The sequence below is a fragment of the Oryx dammah genome, unplaced genomic scaffold (assembly GCF_014754425.2).
Source record: "Oryx dammah isolate SB20612 unplaced genomic scaffold, SCBI_Odam_1.1 HiC_scaffold_21, whole genome shotgun sequence".
NCBI classification, from domain to species: Eukaryota; Metazoa; Chordata; class Mammalia; order Artiodactyla; family Bovidae; genus Oryx; species Oryx dammah.
Genome location: NW_024070205.1, coordinates 61,468,935 through 61,496,027, shown reverse-complemented (window position 1 = coordinate 61,496,027; position 27,093 = coordinate 61,468,935). Strand labels below are relative to the sequence as shown.

The 27,093-nt window shown below is 41.6% G+C and overlaps 1 protein-coding gene across 1 annotated transcript in view; it reads right to left on the bottom strand.

The window, feature by feature from the left end:
* USH2A (usherin) overlaps nucleotides 1-27,093 on the bottom strand; it is a 922,740-nt gene that overhangs the window by 61,753 nt on the left and 833,894 nt on the right. Inside the window, exons 62-63 of the mRNA XM_040262869.1 lie at nucleotides 24,367-25,883; nucleotides 20,929-21,250 (exon numbers count right to left, since the gene is read on the bottom strand). Of these exons, the coding sequence (XP_040118803.1) occupies nucleotides 20,929-21,250; nucleotides 24,367-25,883 (1,839 nt within the window). The remainder of the gene's footprint in view (nucleotides 1-20,928; nucleotides 21,251-24,366; nucleotides 25,884-27,093) is intronic.

Here is a 27,093-nt window from a genome sequence, read left to right as displayed (position 1 = left end):
AAAGGTATGGAAACTGAGGCTTAGAGAGTAAATTACTGGCTGAGGACACAGTGACAATAAGTCCTGCAGCCCAGATTACAACCTGAGTCAGTTTATCTTTGAAGGGCCAGGAATTCATGCTCATGATGGGGTGACTTGAGGACGCTATGTTTCAGCAGAACAATGATGGGATCTGGTGTCAGAACATTTGGACTCAAGTTCTGACTCTGCCATTTCCTGACTAGGCAGTTTGCTCAGTCATTCAGTTTCCTGATTATGATGGAAAAAATAATATCTACCTCACAGGACTATTTTGAGATTTACGGGCAATAAAGTTGATATAAATTTTGAGAAATGGGGTGGAGGATAAGTACATTTATTAATATTTTACTAAGATTTTCAAAGCCCCAGAGCTGTACACAAACACAATTTGGAGCAACCAGAGGGTGAATTTAAGAACACAGTCTGTGGAACTTGAATTCTAGGTTCAAATTTCAGTTCTTTCGCTTACCAGCTGTACCCTTGGGCATATTAACTAAGGGTTTCTAAGGGTTGTTATTTAGAATAATCCTTGCCTCAGATGATTATTATGAGTTAATGCATGGAAAACTTTTTTTGTTGTTGTTGTTGGCAAAGTAATGTCTCTGCTTTTTATTTTTTATTTTTATTTTATTTTTTTAACTTTATTTTACTTTACAATACTGTATTGGTTTTGCCATACATTGACATGAATCCACCACGGGTGTATACAAGCTCCCAATCCTGAATCCCCCTCCCACCTCCCACCCCATATCATCTCTCTGGATCATCCCCATGCACCAGCCCCAAGCATCCTGTATCCTGTATTGAACATAGACTGGCACTTGGTTTCTTACATGATAGTATACATGTTTCAATGCCATTCTCCCAAATCATCCCACCCTCTCCCTCTCCCTCAGAGTCCAAAAGTCCATTCTATACATCTGTGTTTCTTTTGCTATCTCGCATACAGGGTCATCATTACCATCTTTCTAAATTCCATAGATATGTGTCAGTATACTGTATTGGTGTTTTTCTTTCTGGCTTACTTCACTCTGTATAATCGGCTCCAGTTTCATCCATCTCATTAGAACTGATTCAAATGTATTCTTTTTAATGGCTGAGTAATACTCTATTGTGTATATGTACCACAGCTTTCTTATCCATTCATCTGCTGATGGACATCTAGGTTGTTTCCATGTCCTGGCTATTATAAACAGTGCTGCGATGAACATTGGGGTACATGTGTCTCTTTCAATTCTGGTTTTCTTGATGTGTATGCCCAGCAGTGGGATTGCTGGGTCATAAGGCAGCTCTATTTGCAATTTTTTAAGGAATCTCCACACTGTTTTCCATAGTGGCTGTACTAGTTTGCATTCCCACCAATAGTGTAAGAGGGTTCCCTTTTCTCCACATCCTCTCCAGCATTTATTGCTTGTAGACTTTTGGATTGCAGCCATTCTGACTGGTGTGAAATGGTACCTCATTGTGGTCTTGATTTGCATTTCTCTGATAATGAGTGATGTTGAGCATCTTTTCACGTGTTTGTTAGCCATCCATATGTCTTCTTTGGAGAAATGCCTATTTAGTTCTTTGGCCCATTATTTGATTGGGTCGTTTATTTTTCTGGAGTTGAGCTGCATAAGTTGCTTGTATATTTTTGAGATTAGTTGTTTGTCAGTTGCTTCATTAGCTATTGTTTTCTCCCATTCAGAAGGCTGTCTTTTCACGTTACTTATAGTTAGTTTCCTTTGTTTTGCAGAAGCTTTGACTTTTAATTAGATCCCATTTGTTTATTTTTGCTTTTATTTCCAGTATTCTGGGAGGTGGATCATAGAGGATCCTGCTGTGGTTTATGTCGGAGAGTGTTGTGCCTATGTTCTCCTCTAGGAGTTTTATAGTTTCTGGTCTTACGTTTAGATCTTTAATCCATTTTGAGTTTATTTTTGTGTGTGGTGTTAGAAAGTGATCTAGTTTCATTCTTTTACAAGTGGTTGACCAGTTTTCCCAGCACCACTTGTTAAAGAGATTGTCTTTACTCCATTGTATATTCTTGCCTCCTTTGTCGAAGATAAGTTGTCCATAGGTGTGTGGATTTATCTCTGGGCTTTCTATTTTGTTCCATTGATCTATATTTCTGTCTTTGTGCCAGTACCATACTGTCTTAATGACTGTGGCTTTGTAGTAGAGCCTGAAGTCAGGCAAGTTGATTCCTCCAGTTCCATTCTTCTTTCTCAAGATTGCTTTGGCTATTCGAGGTTTCTTGTATTTCCATACAAATCTTGAAATTATTTGTTCTAGTTCTGTGAAAAATACCGCTGGTAGCTTGATAGGGATTGTATTGAATCTGTAGATTGCTTTGGGTAGTATACTCATGTTCACTATATTGATTCTTCCAATCCATGAACATGGTATATTTTCCCATCTATTAGTGTCCTCTTTGATTTCTTTCATCAGTGTTTTATAGTTTTCGATATATAGGTCTTTAGTTTCTTTAGGTAGGTATATTCCTAAGTATTTTATTCTTTTTGTTGCAATGGTGAATGGAATTGTTTCCTTTTTTTTTTTCTACTTTCTCATTATTAGTGTATAGGAATGCAAGGGATTTCTGAGTGTTGATTTTTATATCCTGCAACTTTACTATATTCATTGATTAGCTCTAGTAATTTTCTAGTGGAGTCTTTAGGATTTTCTATGTAGAGGATCATGTCATCTGCAAACAGTGAGAGTTTTACTTCTTTTCCAATTTGGATTCCTTTTATTTCCTTTTCTGCTCTGATTGCTGTGGCCAAAACTTCCAGAACTATGTTGAATAGTAGTGGTGAAAGTGGGCACCCTTGTCTTGTCCCTGACTTTAGGGTAAATGCTTTCAATTTTTCACCATTGAGGATAATGTTTGCGGTGGGTTTGTCATATATAGCTTTTATTATGTTGAGGTATGTTTCTTCTATTCCTGCTTTCTGAAGAGTTTTTATCATAAATGGATGTTGAATTTTGTCAAAGGCCTTCTCTGCATCTATTGAGATAATCATATGGCTTTTATTTTTCAATTTGTTAATGTGGTGAATTACATTGATTGATTTGCGGATATTGAAGAATCCTTGCATCCCTGGGATAAAGCCCACTTGGTCATGGTGTATGATCTTTTTAATGTGTTGTTGGATTCTGATTGCTAAAATTTTGTTGAGGATTTTTACATCTATGTTCATCAGTGATATTGGCCTGTAGTTTTCTTTTTTTGTGGCGTCTTTGTCAGGTTTTGGTATTAGGGTGATGGTGGCCTAATGGAATGAGTTTGGAAGTTTACCTTCCTCTGCAATTTTCTGGAAGAGTTTCAGTAGGATAGGTGTTAGCTCTTCTCGAAAATTTTGGTAGAATTCAGCTGTGAAGCCGTCTGGACCTGGGCTTTTGTTTGCTGGAAGATTTCTGATTACAGTTTCAATTTCCATGCTTGTAAGATTTTCTATTTCTTCCTGGTTCAGTTTTGGAAAGTTGTACTTTTCTAAGAATTTGTCCATTTCTTCCACGTTGTCCATTTTATTGGCATATAATTGCTGATAGTAGTCTCATGATCCTTTGTATTTCTGTCTTGTCTGTTGTGATCTCTCCATTTTCATTTCTAATTTTATTGATTTGATTTTTCTCCCTTTGTTTCTTGATGAGTCTGGCTAATGGTTTGTCAGTTTTATTTATCCTTTCAAAGAACCAGCTTTTGGCTTTGTTGATTTTTGCTATGGTCTCTTTTGTTTCTTTTGCATTTATTTATGCCCTAATTTTTAAGATTTCTTTCCTTTTAGTAACCCTGGGGTTCTTAATTTCTTCCTTTTCTAGGTGCTTTAGGTGTAGAGTTAGGTTATTTATTTGACTTTTTTCTTGTTTCTTGAGGTATGCCTGTATTGCTATGAACTTTCCTCTAAGCACTGCTTTTATAGCGTCCCACAGATTTTGGGTTGTTGTGTTTTCATTTTCATTCGTTTCTATGCATAATTTGATTTCTTTTTTGATTTCTTCTGTGATTTGTTGGTTATTTAGAAGCGTGTTGTTCAGCCTCCATATGTTGGGATTTTTAATATTTTTTCTCCTGTAATTGAGATCTAATCTTAGTGCATTATGGTCAGAAAAGATGCTTGGAATGATTTCAATTTTTTTGAATTTATCAAGGTTAGATTTATGGCCCAGGATGTGATCTATCCTGGAAAAGGTTCCGTGAGCACTTGAGAAAAAGGTGAAATTCATTGTTTTGGGGTGAAATGTTCTATAGATATCAATTAGGTCTAACTGGTCTATTGTATCATTTAAAGTTTGCATTTCTTTGTTAATTTTCTGTTTAGTTGATCTGTCCATAGGTGTGAGTGGGGTATTAAAGTCTCCCACTATTATTGTGTTATTGTTAATTTCTCCTTTCATGCTTGTTAGCATTTGTCTTACATATTGCGGTGCTCCTATGTTGGGTGCATATATATTTATAATTGTTATATCTTCTTCTTGGATTGATCCTTTGATCATTATGTAGTGGCCTTCTTTGTCTCTTTTCACAGCCTTTGTTTTAAAGTCTATTTTATCGGAGATGAGTATTGCTACTCCTGCTTTCTTTTGGTCTCTATTTGTGTGGAATATCTTTTTCCAGCCCTTCACTTTCAGTCTGTATGTGTCCATTGTTTTGAGGTGGGTCTCTTGTAGGCAGCATATACAGCGATCTTGTTTTTGTATCCATTCAGCCAGTCTTTGCCTTTTGGTTGGGGCATTCAACCCATTTACATTTAAGGTAATTATTGATAAGTGTGATCCCGTTGCCATTTACTTTATTGTTTTGGGTTCGGGTTTATACGCCCTTTTTGTGTTTCCTGTCTAGAGAATATCCTTTAGTATTTGTTGGAGAGCTGGTTTGGTGGTGCTGAAATCTCTCAGCTTTTGCTTGTCTGTAAAGCTTTTTATTTCTCCTTCATATTTGAATGAGATCCTTGCTGGGTACAGTAATCTGGGCTGTAGGTTATTTTCTTTCATCACTTTAAGTATGTCTTGCCATTCCCTCCTGGCCTGAAGAGTTTCTATCATGGAAAACTTTTAAGAGTCCTTAGCAGTACATCGCACTAAATACAAAATGATGGTCTTTATTATATTTGTGTGAAAAGTCAGGATATGACTTCTTAGTAGAGAAAGTGAGACTAAATAGCAATTCTCTAATTCACTTCTGGGTCCATTTAGCTGTTATGGATCAACAATAGACTTAAAAACCCAGACCATATTCTAAGGTCAGCCCATATCTCTCTTGTATCTTTGTCTCCAGGTACTTCTCCACTCTAGAACTCTGAGGGTTAGAATAAATGAAAGCCTGGCTTTTCAGAATATTGCTTCTACATCAAAGTTTGTTGATCGGATGGCATCCTCCATTTTACCTTCTTATTAAAATTTCTCAAAAGTACCTCAAGATATATAAAAAGGAAACAGTGAAGAAAGGGAATGCATTATTCAAAGAAAAGAATCTTGTTTCCAGTTTCATTGCAAATATGCCTTTGGGAGAGAACTGTAGAGTTTCCTAGACACTTATAGGCATCTTAGTAATGATCAGATACATTAACAGATAGATAAATCAATTTACAAGATAAAGTCTTGACCGTCTTCTTAAAGATTTCCATTGAAGGCATCTGATTTACTTCAATATGTTAACATTTTTGCTACTCTCTCTAGATGTGACAGCTTCATAGAGATCAAGATGTTTGGAATTTAATGCAAATAAACATTAGTCCAAATACTTAGATTTACTGAGTGTTTTATCAATAATCATAAAGTGGCAAGCCAAAGCTTGCCAGGTAATCCTCCAGCCCAGAAAGAATTCTCCTGGAAAGGTATTGTCATAACTTGGGTGAGAAACAGCACCCACTTGGGGTATGGGGGATGTCTGAGGTGTTTTCTCTTTGCCTCCAGATCCATTCTCGGCCCTTCTCTGCTTGGTGGCCGGCTTTACAAAAAGAGAGAGTTGTCACTTTCTCCTTCTCTCTCTCTGGCATCCCAGTTTGGCAACAGGCTGTGTTCCTTCTCCATAGACACAGCTTCTCCAGGGCAGCCCCTCCTCACTGGCTATAGCATTTACTGGGTTACAGAAACAGCTTCTTCCCCTTGCCCCTTTAGGTCTAGAGGGTAAGGTAATAGCTCCCAATGATGGCTAGACCCTAGGTATGTCAACATCCCTTGTTGATTCTCTTCATCCTGCCCACAGTTCATATGTAGCCTTTTCATTAAATTTTCCTTAAATGCACGTTTGAGTATGCTACTTCCTGCTGAAATCCTGATTGACAAAGGGGAGAACATTTTGAACCTTTTCCAGGTACCAATCACAGTGGGTAGGCTAAGAGAGGCATTGGCTCATAAGGATGGAGAGATTTGGAAAAGCATTTTTTTTTGTGTGTGTGTGAGACTGAATAGTCTCTATGGAATGATAATGATGTTCAGTTACTCAGTCAGGTCCAACTGTTTTGCAACCCCATAGACTGTAGCCCATCAGGCTCCTCCTCTGCCCCTGGGATTTCCCAGGCAAGAACACTGGAGTGGGTTGTCATTTCCTTCTCTGGGGGATCTTACTCACTCAGGGATTGAATCTGCATCTCCTGCATTGGTAGGCAGATTCTTTACCACTAAACCACCTGAGAAGCCCCTATGGAATGATATTCAATCTTTAATATCAGGGAATTACCCATGCTCCTGAAGATGATCCAGCCAGAGTGGAAAGAGAGTGTCCAGGAGGGTTTGATGTGGAGACTGTGCTGTTCCTGGTTGAGGACCTGTTTATTTCTCCCTAGGTCACTCAAATCTCTGTCTTCACAGCTTACACTACCATCCATGTATTTTTATGAGTACATTGTTCATGGGTGTGTTTCTTTATTAACTAAACTTTAAGCCCCTGGGAGGTAGAGTCCATGGTTTTTAGCTTCTAGTTCCAATCCCAGCAACTCAACATACACTTTGAACTTGGTGGGTGATTAATAATGACAAGTTATGAAATTCTCAGCTTAGAGGCTAAAGGGGAAGAAGGAAATAAGTCTCACTCTTTCCTGGATATTCGTACAGGACCTAAGTTTCAGGTGACTTTGGACAGCCTTCTCCTTTCACAGCTACCTTGCGGAGCAGGAACCAGTTGTGAAGAGCCACAGGGGCAGGTCAGAATTCTACATTATCTACATTCGCTTAGAGGAAATCTGGTTGCATTGAATGCTTTATGTCCAGCAAAGAAGCTTCCAACAAGAGATATGAGGATCAAACATGGCTTAAATGAACTGGGTCTGAAGGAGGGTGAGAAACAACCCATCTTCAGATGAGTAACTTGTCTCAAAGGATGTAGAGATTGGCGATAGTAGGGGCTTAGGAATAGAGTCCTAAGGGACACCCTGAGGGACAGAAAAAGAACAGGGGTCTGCATACATGTGAACCAGTATTGCTCCTGTGTGCTCTCGTACAAACAGGTAGAAATGACCTCCTGTTGGAACACAAAACTGAAGGCAAAAAAGGACACAGTTCCTGCACCAAGTGGCAGAATTCAGATTTCTGTTCACGAAATGTCCTGATGGCCTTCAGTCTGAGCAGTGGTGCTCAGGCTCTAGGGTTTTAGAGCACATGCACGGCTAGAGTCAGCCAATATCAATAAATCATTTAAGACCTTGAGCTGTGGGAATTGTGGGTGGGAGCAGCTTACATCTCATGGGAGAAACTAACCAAACATCAGCCTCCATACTGGTCAGAAATACGTTAGTGGGATTCATACTTAATTAAATGCAAGTCCAAAGCCAAACAGACAACGTGCTCAATGAATTTTCTCTAAATGTAATACAAAAAAAAAAAAATGCTTAGGAAAGGAATGAATTAAGAGTGATGGCACAAGAAAATAAACAATTTGAAGCATGTCGCTAGTCACAGAAATGTGGAATCAGACTATCAGAGTTGGAGAGAATCTTAGCTGTGCAAACATGGACATGTTATTCTTTTTCTGGGAAGAGAGTAGCAAGGACAAGAAAGGTTGAACTCTGTCATCAAAGGAGCATCACATCTTCAGGACCAACTGTGCTCTTAATTAGAGATGTTTGCATTCTAACATTGCATTAATGACTGTTAGAGAGACATAAGAGTTTTCTTAACCTGCCTCTTTTCCCTCTTGGAAGAAAGTACCTCCTTCTTTTATTTAGTGAGATGCTGAGAATAGTTTCTGCTTTGGCCCAGATGCTTCATTTTTCTGGAGCTATTAGTGATTGCCCCCTGGTCTTCCCCACTAGCATACTAGACGCCTTCCAACCTGCGGGGCTCATCTTCCAATGCCATATCCTTCATATTGTTCCCTGGGAAAGACCCTGATGCTGGGAAAGACTGAAGGGAACAGGAAATGGGCGGCAGAGAATAGGATGACTAGATAGCATCATCAACTCAATGGACCTGAATTGAGTAAAGTCTGGGATACAGTGGAGGACAGGAGAGCCTGGTGTGCTGCAGCCCATGGGGTGGCAGAATTGAGCAGGACTCAGTAACTGAACAACAATGAAGGTAGGGTGGGGAGGTGGCTCTACTATGTAGCAGGCATCCTGCTCCAAACACAAAATTGGGTTCTCATTATGCACCCATTTTTTAATGAGCAAGTGAGGCTATGAGACCTTAAGTATCTTGCTCAACCTGCCTGATTTTCACTTAGTATTTTCACCTGGAAGAACAGGATGGTTGAGAGCATTGAATGCAAGAGAACATGAGGATTCTAACTATTCTACAGTAGCAGGACTGCTGTGTTCCGCGTGCTGGGGAAGCTCTGGTTTCTGGCTAAAGGTATCTCCCACCCAGGAAGCCCTGAGTGGAGGAGGGGGTCTCATGCCCAGGCCTGTTCCACCACAGTTCTCCAGCCTCTTGTTTACAAGAAGGAACAAGGTGTTAGTATGTCATTAAGAGTCCTGTCCTCGGGCTTCTCTGTTGGCTCAGTGGTAAAGAAACCACTGCCAATGCAGGAAACATGAGTTCCACCCCTGATCCTGGAAGATCCCCCATTTCAAGGAGGAATTAAGCCCATGTACCACAGCTATTGGGCCGAAGCTCGAGAGTCTGGGAATTGCCACTACTGAAGTCCACATGCCCTAGAGCCTGTCTTTGCAATAGAAGAAGCCACTTCAGTGGGAAGCCAGTGGCCCAAACCTAGAGAGTAGCCCCCGCTTGTTGCAATTGGAGAAAAGTCAGTACAGAGCCAAAAAGTAATCAATTAAAAAAAAAAAAAAGATTCCTGCCCTTGATTGACTTATAGATAGAGGGAGAGAGAAGGCCTTACGGAGGCAGGAGATAGATGGGCCCCAGACTGAACAGTTGATGTCTCTTCCAAGACGAAGTTGAGTTCTACTCAGATTAGAGATAAAAGACCACATATTCCTCATTCTTGAAGTCAAGGAGACCTTCCTGACTACACATGTACAGAAAGGCTCCCTGGAGGTCAAAAAGGGAGGGGGCATCACCCCATAGTAAGTAATGTCAACTACCATGGGCCTCTTGTCTGGAAGGCATCTTGGCTAAAAGATGTGGGTATATGCATGGCATGACTCTCTCTCTTTGAGCCTACCCATGTGTCCATCCACACATACTGTACTTTTTTTCCTTCTAATAAACACTTTACTTGCTTCACTACTTTCTGTCTCTATGTGGAAATTCATTTCTACACAGCTGATGAGCCAGGACCTTTTCACCGGCCACTGGTCCCCGGAGGTCTAGTGGCTGGGATTCAGGGCTCTCACTGCCATGGGGCAATTTCAATCTCTGTCCAGGAGCTGAAACCCTGCTTCAAGCCACTGCAGGCTGAGGCCACCCAAGATCATTTCCACTCTGAGGTGGGACAGTTATAATACTAGCTGTTATTACTATTCTGTGTGAATAGTTTCTATGTATGAGGTACTGACCTAAGCACATACATGTGTCAACACATTTAATCCAAGCAAGCCCAGGAGTTCAGTGGTGGTTCTACCCACATTTCAAAGACAAGGAAACCAAAACACAGAGAAGGTTTGAGTCAGAAAGCACTGGGGTAGTAATTTTCTCTGATGCCTGGAGAGAGTTTGTTGTGGAACGAAGCCAAATAAAGACAATCTGAGGCAAAGAAAGGAGATAAGGGATGAATATAACAGCATCCAGTCCTGCATTTTGAGAGAGATTCTTGAGAGACAGAAAAGTGTTTGCACCTTTTCCTTAGTTTCAAGGAACGTCCTTAGTCCCTTTCCCAGACAGGTGAACAGAAGCAATTGTCTTCCGTTTAAGGGAAAGTTGGCTTTCTACCAATTTTAGCAAAATAGTTATGATACCATACGGATTATATAAATTTTCTCAAGGACCTACGTGGGACTCTTATTTAGTGAACTAAATAAATTAGGTTTGTTATGTATTTCCATTTATATTTTATAATATACTTCTAATTCATTTGAATTAGGTTTCAGAACTAGGTTTCAGAAACATTGCTACTGATCTTCCCATACATCCATTTTGGTGGTAACATGACTGGGCTTCCTGGTAGCTCAGCTGGTAAAGAATCTACCTGCAACACAGGAGCCTGCAGTTCGATTCCCGAGTCAGGAAGATCCCCTGGAGAAGGCATAGGCTCTCCACTCCAGTATTCTTGGGCTTCCCTGGTGACTCAGATGGTAAAGAATCTGCCTGCAATGTGGGAGACCTGGGTTCAATCCCTGGGTTGGGAAGATCCCCTGGAGGAGGGCATGGGAACCCACTCCAGTATTCTTGCCTGGAGAATCCCCATGGACAGAGGAGCCCGGAGGGCTGCAGTCCACGGGGTCAAAAAGAGTCAGACATGACTGAGCGGCTAAGCACAATGACATGACTATCAGTATACGAGCTGGTCTCATAGCCTCACTGACTTTTTAAAAAATTGTATTGAATTATAGTTGATTTCCACTGTTGTGCTAATTTCTGCTATATAGCAAAGTGACTCACTTATACATACATGTGTTCCTTTTCATATTCTTTTCCATGATGGTTTACCACAGGGGAACTGAATATAGCTCCCTGTCCTGTACAATAGGACCTTGCTGTTTATACACACACATGCTTTGATACAACTTACACCTAAATACTATTAGAAAAATCAAGTTGCTTAGGGTCAGCACGTATTCTGTGAGATTTTTTTTTCTTTTTTTTAATTAATTAATTAATTTTTAATTTTTACTTTACAATTCTGTATTGGTTTTGGCATAGATTGACATGAATCCACCACAGGTGTACATGCGTTCCCAAACATGAACCCCCCTCCCACCCCCCTCCCCACAACATCTCTCTGGGTCATCCCCGCACATCAGCCCCAAGCGTGCCATATACTGCATCAGACATAGACTGGCAATTCGATTCTTACATGATATTATACATGTTTCAATGCCATTCTCCCAAATCATCACACCCTCTCCCTCTCCCTCCGAGTCCAAAAGTCCGCTATACACATCTGTGTCTTTTTTGCTGTCCTGCATACAGGGTCATCATTGCCATCTTCCTAAATTCCATATATATGTGTTAGTATACTGTATTGGTGTTTTTCTTTCTGGCTCACTTCACTCTGTATAATCGGCTCCAGTTTCATCCATCTCATACGAGTAGCTGCGCTCCCCTGCTAGAACCTCCAAACAAGCTCTGTGAGATTTTCAAATGATAGATGACCAAGGCCAATCAAGAGAAGCTAACGTTTCATGGGAATTTTTAATTTTGTTGTTTGTTTGGGCATACTGAGAGGCACGTGGGATCTTATTTCCCCAATCAGGGCATGAACCTATGCCTTCTGCAGTGGAAACACGGAATCTTAACCACTGGACTGCCACAGAAGTCCCTGATGAGAATTTTTAAAAGTGTGTACTTGTAGATGACCCCCCCCCCTTAGGGCCCCAGAATCTAGAACTGGAAAGAGCTGCTACTTCCAGGTGAGGAAAGGCTGAAGGAAGTTAATTTGCTCAAGGATCCAGAAATAGGGATAAAAAAACGAAAACCTGCCATCCTTTCTGCTCCTCCCTTCTGTTGATAGCTTGTCGCCCACACTGTGGGAATCTTCCATGGGGGCTGGTGCAGAAAAGGCCTCCACTGTCCCCTCCTGGAGTTGTCACATAGCCGCTTGGGGCAGGAACAGTAGGAACCCCCAGTTCATCTCCTCCATAGCCATTCTTCCCAGCCTCGCCCGCATAAATCCTCGGACAGACTGTTTGGGGGCAGTGTCGGTCTGTTAGTAAGTAGCAGACTGCCACTCTGGACAGCTCAGAGATTAGACCCACATGCCAGTGAGTCACACAAGGGATTTCCTCCAAGGCTGACTTGTTGGGTCTCAGTCATCGAGTCACAAGGCTCCAGAAGCCTTCAGAGACCCTGCGCGTGTGTGGGTGCTTATTGGAAAAAATCTGTCAAAGTGGGGAAGTTTCAGGAAAGCTAATTAAGTCACTGACAGCAGGATTCAATGAAAGGGGAGCCATGACAGCCCTCGTAAATCCATGATGACTATCGTTGCCTTAAACGGGTGTATGAATATGAAGGCGCAATTACTGAGAACCACTCACTGGCTCTCTCCCCACAGGCCAAAGCTGAAGCTTCTTATAAAAGTAGACACACACCCAGGTCCCTCTTTGAAGCCTGTGGAAAGACTACTATCTTAATTTGCTTGCTGAACAATTAAGAACTTCCCCACATAGAATCTGTGGAGCTTTTATATCATATATATTTGTACATCCCAATTTTGAAAGCATTGATGATAGAAATGAGTATTGTCTGTGAAAAAAAAAAAATCCTACCAGATGTGTAAGTATTTTGTAGCATAGCAAGCCTATAATCTCTATTTAAGGAAAAGGTCTGTGCACTGGAAGAATTTCATTTAGCAAAGAGGCATCTCATTTATGTACGATTCACACATTTGCAGATTTGCTTGAAAATTGGGTTTTGGTAAACAAAATTGTATCTGAAATTCACAAATGTTTATTCTTTGATGAGAACCTGTACTTCATCACTCAGCAAAGTCAGCTCATTTATCCTTGTGAAATATATATATTTTTAATTCCGAATTTCTGAGTTTCCCTGGTGGTCTACTCATTAAGAGTCTGCTTGCTGATGGAGGGGAAGATGGAGGGGACACAGGTTCCATCCCTGGTCTGGGAGGATCCCACATGCCAGACAGCAACTAAGTCCAAGTGCCATAACTACTGAGTCAACACCCTAATGCCCACAGGCCCTAGAGCCCATGCTCCACAACAAGAGAAGCCACTGCAATGAGAAGTCTGCACAAGGCAATGAAGAGTAGCCTGTTTGCCACAATTAGAGAAAGCCCTCACACAGCAACAGAGACCCAGAGAAGCAATAAATAAAGCTTTTTTAAAAAATTCCAAATTTCTGTGATTTATATCTCAGATCTTCAGTTGTTTTATGAAACCTGGCAATCTAGAAGCTGTGTTGAAATGAGTCAAACTAGAAAATTCCCATTTTCAATAATGGTCAGTGTTAACTCTTCTCACCAAAATCCAGCCCTCCCAAATGAGCAACAAAACAAAATGAAATAACCATAACCAAACAAAATCCAAGAGGAAGTGCAAATGAAATTATTTGATTAATTGAAGACATGAGCTTTAGCAGGTTATATATTCTGTTCCTCTTTCCAGCTTCATACCAAAACAATAAAGAGAACTCTGATTCAGGAAAGTCATGGACAGACCAAGGTAAATAGGCTGGCCATCAATTATCATCATGTAAATTAGGCACTTGTGGGGAGCTGGGTTCACTTACTTAGGCAATCAGTTTACGATGCTTTAGGACTATAATTCTCAACCCTGGTTGTACATTAGAGTCACCTGGGGACCTTTTGAAATGCACTGATGCCTGGACCCACCCCAGAATTAGAACTACAGGGGGATGGGGCCTTGGCAACCGGAATGTTGTTAAAGTTCCCCAGGTGATTTTAATGTGCAGTCAGGGATGAGAACTACTGATTTAAGAAATCAGCACCTGAAAATAAAGCTTAAGTAGCATAGCAACATCCCTGTACCCTCTGGGGCAGTATTTCTCAGAAAAAGAGGATGTAGACCATCTAAGCTGCTGGGTAAAAATACAGATTTCTGGGAATCTCTACCCCCACCCCTGGGTATTTGCACCCTGAATGCACTCTTTAGGCAATCCTTTTGTACTATAAATCCTGAGTCTACTACCTTTAGGGTATTCAGTTTTGAGGAATTACTGAAAACTTTGGAAATGCTTGTAAAGTCACACAGCTTTTTCCTGCTTCAACCATGCTACTTCCCAAATTGGTTGCATGAGTCATTATGAGGTGACCATTTTGCCTCCCATATCTTCTGTAGCAAATGATTCTCCCCCTCTCAGTAAGAATCTCTTTCTCCAGATACTTTTTGACTCTCCTGTTTATCAGAATTTATCCATGCACTATTCTCTTGCCCAGAGGTCTATCACTGGTCATCAGGTCGAAGAATTAATATAGACGAGGTGGACTGGAGCAAAACCCTGCAGGGCCTCCTCCCATCCAAGTACCAAACCGAACAGTAAATGATTAGGACAACAGAGTCACAGACTCAGTCTGATGCATATTTCTGACTTGTTTTACAGATATTCTTACAACAGTCCTGGGAAGAAGAAAGCTAACTGCATGATGATCTGACTGGAGCCGTGATACAAGCTGCTCCATCTTGAGCAGTACTGAATCTGTGGCTAGTACAATTCCAAGAACTGGTCTCAAGGGAATGGCGTTAACATTACTACTCTATATCTTTGTAGGTATCATAATAATTGTAGCTTGCTCTGTCTGTATGTGTAAGGGGGCAAGGAAAACAGTCAGCAAAGAGATGCTCTAGACACATGCTGACATCTTCCACTCTGAGAATACAGTGCCCTGTATCAGCATGAAGAAATCACAGAAGATAGAACTTCACCCCTAATCCCACAGAAATGGACTGATGTTCTGACAAGTGGGGATTTGTCAGCAGCTCTTTGCAGGAAACCACCCTCGGCAGGAAGCCGCTTTTCTCATTTTAGCAAAGGTATAGTGTAACTAACTTTTAAAGCAAGCACTCGCATGCTCTACTCCACTCCAGCCAAAGCACATCTTTCAAATCTTTTGATCCCTCAATACCTGGCCTAACTTGTTGGTTCCTTCCTTAGATCAAAGAAATAGAAATGAAGACTAAGTAATTAACAGATGACCAGGTCTCTCCCCTAGCTTCCCCTTCAGTAATCTCCTGAACAAACTGTGTGATCAGACTGTGTGAACAAGATAAGATCTAGAGGACGATCACAAGCCTGCTCACAGCAGGGGACAAAGACTCTGACCCTTTGTGTCAATTATTATCTGACATTAAAAGCTTTCATGACTGAACAGAATCTTCTGAGACAGTTATTTGGGGATACTAAGTCTACCATCTTTCCAGATTGCTGCCATTCTTGAAATAAGAGGGAAGGGGGCAGGGCACACCATTTAATAGAATGACACTATGCTAGGACATGAAAAAAACTGTTTAGAACCAGCAAGGTCCACGATGGCAGAAGATTTAACTTCCAGTGGAACTTCAGTCTCATTAAATGCTCACTGTAACATGTCAGCAAGCTAAATGACACACCCACAGATGTCATGACAGATCCAAGACAGACCACAAAGGTTAAAAAGTGGGATTCCCAATTCCTGGAAATCCCCATCCCCTTCCCCAAAATAGCTAGAATATTCCCCCCACTTATTAGCCTATGAAATTACTCAGCTCATAAAAATTAACCACATCATACTTCAGGGTCTCTCACTTTCTGAGATGGACCACACTCTGTGGAGTATTTCTCTCTAAATAAATCTACTTCTTACCTGTCACTTTGTCTCTCACTGAATTCTTTCTGCAATGAGACAGACATTAAGAACCTGAGATCAGGCACAATATCAGTTAAAAGACTGTGGATTCAGGTCTCCATCAGAGGTGTACAGCTACATTGTTAATTAAAGGCTTCTTTCCTTTCTACTGACATTTGTGAGCATGTAATTGAGTTTGTAAGTGGCAAGTAGCAGGACCCTTCCATGTGATAACATAGGGAATACTGTCTTCTTCTTCCCACATAACTAAATGTTTGAAGCTGCCATCAATGATTTAACTCAAAACCAGGTATGAATACAATAATGGAGGGCCATCTGAGACCCACTAGGCACACCAGGTGGATGGCCACCTACCCAACCACAGATCGTCACCATGCTTCTGATGGAATAGGTTTCTATCTCTGGGCAGTTTCTAAGTTCTTTGTTTTCATCTCCTACAAATATATGGATTATCTCAAAACATAATCCTCTGTAGGAGGGTCAGTCAAATCACTGGCATGGTGGGTAAACTGATGATTTTAGGACAATAAAGGTGCTTTCTAAAAAGCAACTTGCAGAAAAGAAACCCTTAGACAGGTTTGAAAACAGTTCAAATTCATCTCAAAGACAAAATGTTCTTTGTTAAAGGGAAATCAATTCTTTTAGTACATTACTTCCTAAATGACTTCTGTAAGATAACTCAGGATCTATAAAGACTCAGCATTTGCACAGGCTAAATAAATCCAGTATTTTAGTTCATTTATTTTGGCATTTAATCTATATTTTTTAAAATATTTCTTGTAAGAACTGGGTTTTGGGGCTGATAGGCTAGATTTTTCCCTCTGCTTTCTATATAACATGGGATTAGCTAGTAAATACAAATTAGAAATCAAATGAAAATCAAATTAAATAATTTCATTTGGGTGAAGTGAATATGGAGGAGGACCATGACACAGGGCTGGTAGTAACAGTTACATAATAGCATAGCCTGAGGTTCTTAACTCATCTCTCCTCTGAAATGTGGGTCTCTTGGTACCTGGTTATTCTTAGCTCCTGGTGAGTGTATGACTGTTAGCATCATTGACACCATATTGAGCTCATACATTTTTTTCCTGTCCTTCCACTGACCCTACCCAGGACTGTACTGTGCAGTGAATCACTTCTCTGTCATCAAGGGCTTATAGTTAATATATTGTTTAATAATCATTAGGACCAGGAGGCCTCTGTGCTCTGTTACTCCCCAAATCAGTTCTCACAAAACTAGTTCAGTTCAGTTTACTCAGTCATGTCTGACACTTTGCAACCCCATGGACTGCAGCACACCAGGCTTCCCTGTCCATCACCAACTCCCAGAGCTTGCCCATACTCATATCCATCGAGTTGGTGATGGCATCCAACCATCTCATCCTCTGTCATCCCCCTCTCCTCCTGCCTTCAATTTTCCCCAGCATCAGGGTCTTTTCCAATGAGTCAGTTCTTCACATCAGGTGGCCAAAGTTTTGGAGTTTCAGCTTCATCAGTCCTTCCAATAAATATTCTAGTAGGTAACAAAACTAGTTACCCATTCATAAACCCTGACTTAGAAATGCACATCCTGTTTCTCAGCACGTATCCCCTACCTTAGGTTAACAATAATATTGTCCCATTGGTCCCTTCATGATACACAGTATAGCTGCCAATGCTTCTGGGTCTTTGCCTGCCCAATCCTACCCTGTGAAAGTCGCTGAGTCATGTCCAACTCTTTGTGACCCCATGGACTATACAGTCCATGGAATTCTCCAGGCCAGAATACTGGAGTCCTTTCCCTTCTCCAGGGCATTTTTTGAACCCAGAGATCAAACCCAGGTCTCTCGAATTGCAGGCAGATTCTTTACCAGCTGAGCCACAAGGGAAGCCCAAGAATACTGAAGTGGGTAGCCTTTCCCTTCTCTAGGGGATCTTCTGAACCCAGGGATCGAACCCATGTCTCCTACATTGCAGGCACATTCTTTACCAGCTGAGCCATAAGGGGAGCCCGAGAATCCTGGAGTGGGTAGCCTATCCCTTCTCCTGTGGATCTTCCTGACCCAGGAATTGAACTGGGTCTCCTGCATTGCAGGTGGATTCTTTACCAACTGAGCTATCAGGGAAGCCCGAATATGCCATGAGTGAGTGAGTGAGTGAGTGAGTGAGTGAGTGAAAGTCGCTCAGTCGTGTCCAACTCTTTGAGACCCCATGGACTATTCAGTCCGCGGAATTCTCCAGGCCAGAATGCTGGAGTGGGTAGCCTTTCCCTCCTCCAGGGGATCTTCCCAACCTGGGGATTGAACCCAGGTCTCTCGCCTTGCAGGCAGATTCTTTACCAGCTGAGCCTGTAAATATAATAAGTTGATCCACTGAGTCTATGGAGAAGCTTGTTTCATTTTTTGGTCTCAAGACACCTTCTCAGTTCAGTGAGCACATTTCATTCCCTCCATCCTCCAACAGTGAGAAAACTGACAGAGTTAAGGCACATGCTTGGGGTTTACCATTCCTTAGAAAATTCAGATAAGACTCTACAGATGATGCAGCCAATTACTTAACTCATTGACACTTGATGCCAAAGAAGCTATAATCACGGGTTCACTCTTAGTATCCACGGATCACTTAGCTTTGTCTAAAGAGAGGCCAAATATCAATATCTTATGCTGATGCCATCCAGTTCTCTTACAAAGGTGCAGTTTTATTCATAAAGCAGACTAGATAATTGACAGAAAAGTCTCTGATAACTTGACACCTTCCTGTAAAGATAACGATAAAGCACAAAAGGATGGCTACATAGGTTCTAGCTGTATCTAAACAAATTCTGTTTCCAACTGTGGCATCAATGGGTATTTTGTTCCTCCATGACATAGTCACAATCCTTACCATAAACCCTTGGGAACTGATGTGTTTTAAAGTAACTGTTCTGTAAGTTTTGGAGTTAATAACATGCACACACTGTATATTTTGTAATGGCCCCAGAATGCTCTTGTAATAAAACATTTTATTTCCAAGGTAAAATATATAAATATTCACTTTAAATTGGATAAATGCTATAAATAGCTTCAGGTTTGTTTAGCATGGGTTTTGCTGCTAAATGAGTTATGCCAAACCTAGATAAAAACTTGTTTTTAAGAGATTTTTAGATTTGGGATTACAAACAAGGGGTCATGGATTTCTATCCGTGTACTTTTCCAAACCATTCAAAACTGAATTTATAGTCTCAATTCTTACTAACTCACTGGGAAATTTGTCCCATACATTACTGGCCTAAAACATATTCCTTTCACACTTAAAATGTTACCTCTGGTCATTGTCCCCATTGATTTGCTCACCATATTCCTGGTGACTTTGTGGTTTTATTATTTCTGGTTATGGTAAGCTCTTGGCTTAGTTTCCTAAGAGGTTCAGTTTCCTCTTTTAGAAAATTGTACTTGGTCTTCTGCCTGGCACATAGTGCTTGCATCATTCAGCAAGCTTCTTTTGAAACTGTAAGCAAGAGAAGCTGATTCTGACTTAAGCAAAAGGGAGTTTATTGGGAGCACAGTCAGCTCTCCTTATTCATGACTTCTGTATCCATGGATTCAATAAAAAAAATATTTGACAAAAACTCCAAAAAATAAATCTTGAATTTGCCAGGTGCCTGCAGCTATTTACATAACGTTTATACTGTATTTATACCCATTTACGTGGCACTTCATTGTCTTAGGTATTATAAATAATCTAGAGATGAATTAAACTGTAGAAGAGGCTGTGCATAGGTTATATGCAAATACTATGCCAATTTTTACAGATTTTGGTATCTGTAGGGTTCCTGGAGCCAACCCCACCCTCAGATACCAAGGGATGTGTAATTAAAAGAACAGCTGAGGAACCAGGCTTAGAAATGGCAAGGATAAGAAAAGCTTTGGGATTGAAATTAGAGATATTTTACCTTGAGTTAGTTCCACCTTTTAAAATTCGGAGTCACTTTGCTGAAGATCAAGCCCCAGGCAAGTCTGAGGGGCTGACTATGACTCAGGTGCCCACCACTTGGCTACATGACAGCCTGACATGTTGATTGACACTGCCACCAAGCCCGAAGCCTGAGCACGGGGAGGGAGTCACTCCCGCACAGGAACTGGGGCTGCTTGTTACAAGAAAACTGCAAATGCACTGTGACAGCAAACAAAACAAACCAAAGGGAAGTCTTCTGTTGATTTCAAAATACCTTCAGAGTGTTAATTCCTGGCTTTTTGCTGCTGCTAAGTCGCTTCAGTCGTGTCCAACTCTGTGCGACCCCATAGACGGCAGCCCACCAGGCTCCCCCGTCCCTGGGATTCTCCAGGCAAGAACACTGGAGTGGGTTGCCATTTCCTTCTCCAATTCATGAAAAGTGAAAAGTGAAAGTCAAGTCGCTCAGTCATGTCTGACCCTCAGCGACCCCATGGACTGCAGCTTACCAGGCTCCTCCGTCCATGGGACTCTTCAAGCAAGAGTACTGGAGTGGGGTGCCGTTGCCCTCTCTGCCTGGCTTTTTTGGGGTATGCAAAGTCCTCTTTTTTTAGGCTGTGCTCCTACAAAACCTATTTCAGCCTCACGCACAGATTAGTTGTTTCCTCCACACTTTTCTCAGCACAGGCGCTGGAGACACTTGCTCATTAGATTTTATTTTCTCTCTTTACAATTCATGAGTTATCTTCAAAGTGATCTTTTCACAAGGAGTATTTGTAGCCAAGGCAACACTGACAGAAGGAAGCTTAATGATAGAAACCACCTCATTAATAAGAAATGCTAATACTTCACCTGAAATCTACCTGGGAATAAGAAGCATGTATCACACGGATCAAGAATCAAGAAAACGAAGAAGGCAAATGAATATGCCTTTTCCTCCCTCATTTACTGCTTAAGCTGTGTATACCTGTGGCAGATTCATGTTGATGTATGGCAAAACCAATACAATACTGTAAAGTAATTAACCTCCAATTAAAATAAATAAATTTATATGTAAAAAAGAATATTATTAAACGCCTTAAGCCCCATGTTTCTTTAAGTGGCTTTTTAGACGGCAAACAATTCTACAAGTAGGCACTGATCTGTGCCCATCATCTGAGAGTGAGTTGATAACACCCGCTTCTTACCTGGTATTCATACTCTGTAAAAGGCAGTAATTCGACATCCATAAAAGAGCTTGAGCTTCCATTATAGGCTAGCACTAGTTTTGACTTTTCAGGCTGAGTTGCTATTTGTCTTCTGTACAATTCATAATATAAAACTTTTCCATTTGGTTGGAGGGGTCCTGTCCACAGAAGGGAAATGGTGGGCTGGAACCCCCCTGGAGCCATCTGCACCTCTAGATGGGGAGGGGGTTGCTGCCGCGGTGCAACCTCCAGGGTCTCTATGGACGTCCAGTCACTTGACACACAGCCCAGCCTGGTGCAGGCTTGGATTCGAACTTCGTACCTTCAGGACACAAGGCAGAAATGACCCATTATTGGCAAAATCTATTTTCATGGGAAGAATCTTTAAAAGACCAGGTATTTTCTGGCGGGGTTGGGGGGAAGACAGATACCTATATATATATGCTTATCTATAATGAGCCCTTTTCAAAGTCAACAAAGTCATGTTTCTATGGAAATTTTAGAACATTTTCAAGCCTCTTGGCTTTCCAAACTAAAGCAAAGATCCTCATCTGTCTGGAAAGGGTGGCCACAATTCTTCCCTAAACAGGAACACACGGAATCAATACACTTTCAAGATACTTTTCAGGAAAATTCTGGGACTCTGTAGAATTACTTACTACAGGGAGGAAGAACACAGATCCGGAGAATTTGAACGCATTTTCAGCAACCCTGGGCTCCTCCTCCTTTTGCAGTTGGAGCTAAATGATTCCCCAGGAACAATCCCAGGTCAGGAAAGAACGTCATGGAGTAAAGGTCTCCGTGGTAATAAATCCCCTCACCTGATACCCAACATCTTAGAACAGGCTCCCTTACACCACACAGAGACCTTTTGGGGCCAAAGTTAACCCAGCTACACACCAGATTATCAATCACAGAGACACCTTATCACCATCTAGTTAAACTCAACCAATCAATTATGTTTTGCCTCAGAGCTGGTCTCCTGCCACTGGGAAAGGTCTATTTACATATCAGGGACTTTTCCCTTTCAACAAAAGGAGCTTTTGTTAGTGTTAAGTGCCTGCGGTTGCAAATAAGTGCTTTCCCCCTTTTTTCCATGCCCAGCGGACTTTATGACACCCCTAATTTCCCCTCAAGCCCCAGCCACCTTCCTTTCTCCCTTTATTTATTTTAGCTTCTGGCCATTCCCTCTTCTATTTCCTACTTTACCTCCTCCAGACAATCCCCGCCTTCTGTTCACTTTCTTGCTCTTTCTGTTCCCCTCCCCTCTTCTTAATTACAGTTTTCTCTCCCTTTGGGGAATCTGTTGCTTCCCTTTTCTGCTCCCCGTCCCTTCCCCTCCTCCCATGCCCATCTCCACCATGATAGGCTGCCAGTTTACTGGTGAACAAATCACAGCTGTGAATAGTGCATCAGACTTCTAAGTGATTCTGAGAATCAGTTTTGATTTCTCACATATGGAAATATTTGCTTTCTGGATTATTTGTGGGGATTAAAAAAGGCTGGGTCAGATTCTTTCTGCTTCTTAGTTCCTAGGATCCTTCTTCCTACTGACCAGCTGGGGGTACCCCAAGGAGGACACACTAATTTGCAGTATTCATTAAATGTTAATCTGCTGGGAAAACCCCAAATGATATAAATCCCAAATTCATATAGAAGTGATATTTTGCTTTTATTTTTGGTGTATAATGTGATGTTCTCACTGTTTACATTCTATATAAAATTATTATAAAATATTGGCAACATTCCCTGCACTGTTCATTACATCCATTTAGCTTCTTTATTTTATACCTAGTAGTTTACACCTCTTAATCCCTCTTTCATCTATCTTGCCCATCCCTTACCCCCCTCCTCATTGGAAACACTAGTTTCTTCTCTTGTTTCTGGTTTGTTACATTTGTTCGCTTGTTTTTTCAGATTCCACATGTAAGTGAAATCATACAACATTTGTCTTCCTGTGTGCCTTATTTCAACTAAACGTAATACCCTCCAGGTCTACCCATATTATTGCAAATGACTACATTTTTCTGCTTATGGCTGAGTAATATTCCACTGATATTTTAAGTCATTTATGTCACTTACATCTTCAGTTACAGTGGATAGTCAAGGGACATCTCTCATTGTCTTAAATGCCTAAGTGTCTCAGAAAAATAAGATTTTCTTTTTTTCAGGCTGGGTAAAGTACTCTTCTCACATCTGGAAATTTTTTTTTCCCCCTTAGAAATATTTTTTAGTAAGAGTTTCAAAGGGGAGCAAATTGATATGATCTTTAAAATGTGCAGGTACTGGTCATGTAAAGAGGACGCCAAGATAAAATGTATAGTTCTGCAGCTAGATGCACACTTTTCATACCCTGCATCAGAGTAAGATAAAAGCCAGCTCACAGAGCATGCGGATTAGCTACGGAAGATACCTGTGGAAGTTTTAATTACTGTTTAATATTTAATGTGACCCTAAATAATTGTCATGAGGAGATGCACAGGACTGCAAATGTTTCATTTCAACAGCACTATTTATCAGAGATAATTGTAGGAGAGATCTAATCTGCATATCAGTAGATTATAATAATAGCTGAATTTTACAAATGGTAGTTGGAAATCAACACTTTTCTAGCCTTTAATTTTTTTAAGTGGTTCTGTTCATTTTACTAAATTTTAAGCATAAAATGTTTTTTATTACTCTTCTTGCTGGGGATTCATGTTACCTAAAATATGATGGGGGAAAAAGTCAAGCAATTCTTTAAGCTATGGGAAGAGCACTGGTGGCCAGATTCCTTTGTGTGGAAAGTAACACACAGCCGTGCTCATCAGAGAGTCCAGAGGGGACCACTGACAAAACGTGAGCAGGCAAAGTGTCACTGTCTCAAGAAACTATGGGATCAGAGCTGAGGGGATCCTAAGGAGCTACAGAAATAGTCAGAGGAGCCTCATCATTCCTGGAAGATGTGTTGGATTCAATAAGGAGTGCTCTCTCCAGAACAAATTTTGGATCAGTCCAACCCTGGCTGGCAACAGCTCTCATTGCCTGCTAGTCGTTTTATTGTTTAAAATAATACCTCTTTTTCCTCGGAGCCTAGGTCAGATAACCCCACTGGTGTTCTTAGAACTGCCCGGGGGCTGGCATGTTTTCAGCGGGGACTAGACTCAGGGAAGTGATGGCTTCTCTCCGCTACTTAGTTCCAGACATTGTGATGAATTGCAGACATTTCTAAACAGCTGACTCTCAAAATGTCACCTGCAAGACTTTTGCTCTCCAGAAGTTATGCAAGCAGCTTTGGGCTGAATAAGGATGTTGTTAGTCTACTTGGATGGTTCAATGGATGAGGGGTTGGGGGACATCACACATTTTGCTCTTGGTCTTCACTGGAACTGATCAAGGGTTCATGTAATAGAAAGAGACAGTGGCTTGTTCTCAGTAAACCCAGAGTCAGTTACTTACCTGTGAAATGGTTTCAACTGGTTTACCATGAACGACTGTGGACCAAAGGAATTATGAGTTGTGTTTATGTGTATGATTTTTGTTTCTCTTTCAAACAGCTCCCGGATGAAGAGGGTATAGTTGACAATATGACCATTTGTCCTTACTGGAGGGTCCCAGGTCACTAAGATCTCCTGAGGGCCCTTGGCCAACAATCTTGGAGGTTCCATCCCTGAAGGTGCTGAGGGGCTGGTTCGATCTTTGACAAGTGGACTCAAAACACCCCCTTGGCTGTTGTTGGCCATCACCGTATAGCCATACTCCACACCTGGGGTGAGAGTAAAGTCATGATACCGAGTTTCCAGGCCGGTGTACACAATTGTTCCATCCCTCCTCAGCTCATAGCTTCTGATCCGGCCATTTGGGATTCTGGGCAGTTTCCAGGTGATTTCTATGGATTCTGAGCCTGTAACTTGCAGTTTTGGAGGGTCCATGTTCTGTGGTGGGGCCTCCATTGTCCAGGCAGACTCTGGCACGCTCGCCATGCAGCCTCCCTTGGTACACGCCACCAGGGAGAAATTATACTGCGTATAAGGCTGCAGGTGGGAAACCAACAGAGTCAGGTTCTGCCCAGCGAGATACTCTTTACCATCCAACCTGAGTAAATACTGAGTGATCTCTCCATTCTGAATCGATGGCGGGGACCAAGATACATTTATCTGAGTGGCACTGATGGTCCTCAGAGCTGGAGGGTGGACCCCTGCAGGGGCAGCCTCAAGGGTTGTGATGCTGGTGGTCGTGCTGGCAGAGCAGCCCCCACTGGTACAGGCTGTGACCCCATAGCTGTACGTGGAGAAAGGCAGCAGCTTCTCATCTGTGTAATTGAAAGTCACAGCATCAAAGCTGAAAGGATAGAGCACTCCATTTCTCTGCAGCCTGTAGGACTGGATGATGCCATTAGGCTGTTCTGGAGGGACCCAGGCAATCAGCACTCTGGGAGGATTCACAGATACCTGGGCTACCTCAGGTGGACAGAGGCCATCCGGAGGTGCCTGCCTGGTCCTCACCCCACTCCAAGAGCTGCAGGTGTGGCCAGCTGAGTTCCAAGTGTGGACTTTGTATTCACACTGCATCCATGGCTGCAGACCGGTGTCATTATATATAAATGTATTCCTCTCAGTATTAGATTCTATGAAAACAATTTTCTCATCAGCCTGGATTGTCTGATTCCCCCAAGCTTTTCCCTCGAAGCATCTGCGAATCACTTCATAGCGAATTATCTTTCCATTGGGTTTAATGGGCTCCGACCAGCTCAGCTCAACACTGGTGGAGCCCACCGACTGGATGGTGGGAGCCGGCTGAGAGTGGGGGGCGGCTTCCTCCGTCCAGAGAGGCTGGGGTGCCGAGTGTGCACAGCCCGCCCTGGTGCAGGCCTCCAGGGTCAGGGTGTAGAGTGTGAAGGGGTCCAAGCGTCGGAAGAGAAACTGACGATTCAGGCCAGTGTACTCCAGGACGTCCTCACTGAAGACATTGTATGTCTGCAGGAAGATGGAAAATAAAGCATACAGTTTCTTGGTGTCGTTATTTTGTTACTTTTAACTTCTTCTTTCTCCTATTCCTCATCTTGATGACCCTAACCCAGAAGAAGCATTCTGATATTAATTTGAGGAATGGGATCTTTGCTCTCCTTTTTTTAAGTTGAGTGTCATGTAATCAGTCAGCTCAATTGTGTCCGACTCTGTGTGTGTCATGTAAGCATATATCTAAAAGCTAAGAGTTACTGAACCTGATTCTTTGACTTAAAGAGTGCTCATGGGGTTTCCTCCTATTTTTATCTTTTTTTTTTAGAAGTGGGGATTAGTATTCCAATTCACTATTTTATAAATATTAAGTGCTTCTGATTTCATCCCGAGTAGGCTAATAGGGCATATCCACATTGTCTATCTCCTACAGTATTTATTGGAAAATGGATTATAATGCTTAATCATTGGTACTAGAGTGCCATGGCGGAAAATTTATCAATGTGTCTGTGTATAGGCACACATGTATGTGCCGAGGTACACATATATGTTATACATGCGTAGCAAAACATGGAGACAAGGAATGGAAAAAACCACCCTATGGTCTCTCACCAGTTGTGGAAAAATTGGTGGCTGCTTTGGAGCAAAATATTCTTTTGTTCTGGGGAAAACCATCCGAAAACTCATGACGCAAATGTAGAGCACGTTTCCAACATCTACTACTCACTGTTCTTTGGGGAAGAGGAGAAGCAACCTAACTTGTTGTAGATGTTCTTGAATGATGGTTTCCCACCCTTTCATACTTCAGTACATCTGAGAGACAGGAGATACTCCTGTACATGGTTGTGACACTTTAATGGAGCATCTTAAAATGAGATGGATACATATACAAGTCCCTTGGGAGGCATATCTTCCCACAGGTTGTTCCTATGGAAGCTTGACTTAGACTGGGTTGTTGATGTACTTTAACATTATTTAAGATTAAATAACCTAGACTTGGAAATCTTCTTGTTGGACTATTGTATTTTGATGTGATTTTCTTGTTGGGGTCTCAAGGCAAGATCACCCTCCTAAGGGAAGGGGTATAGAGTATTTTCTGGAGGGAATACAGATTACATAATCAATTTGAAAGCCTCAATGATTCTCTGTCCCCTCACATCCCATATTCACCTGGCAAATTTCTCAGTTCAGTTCAGTCATTCAGTTGTGTCCGACTCTTCGCAACCCC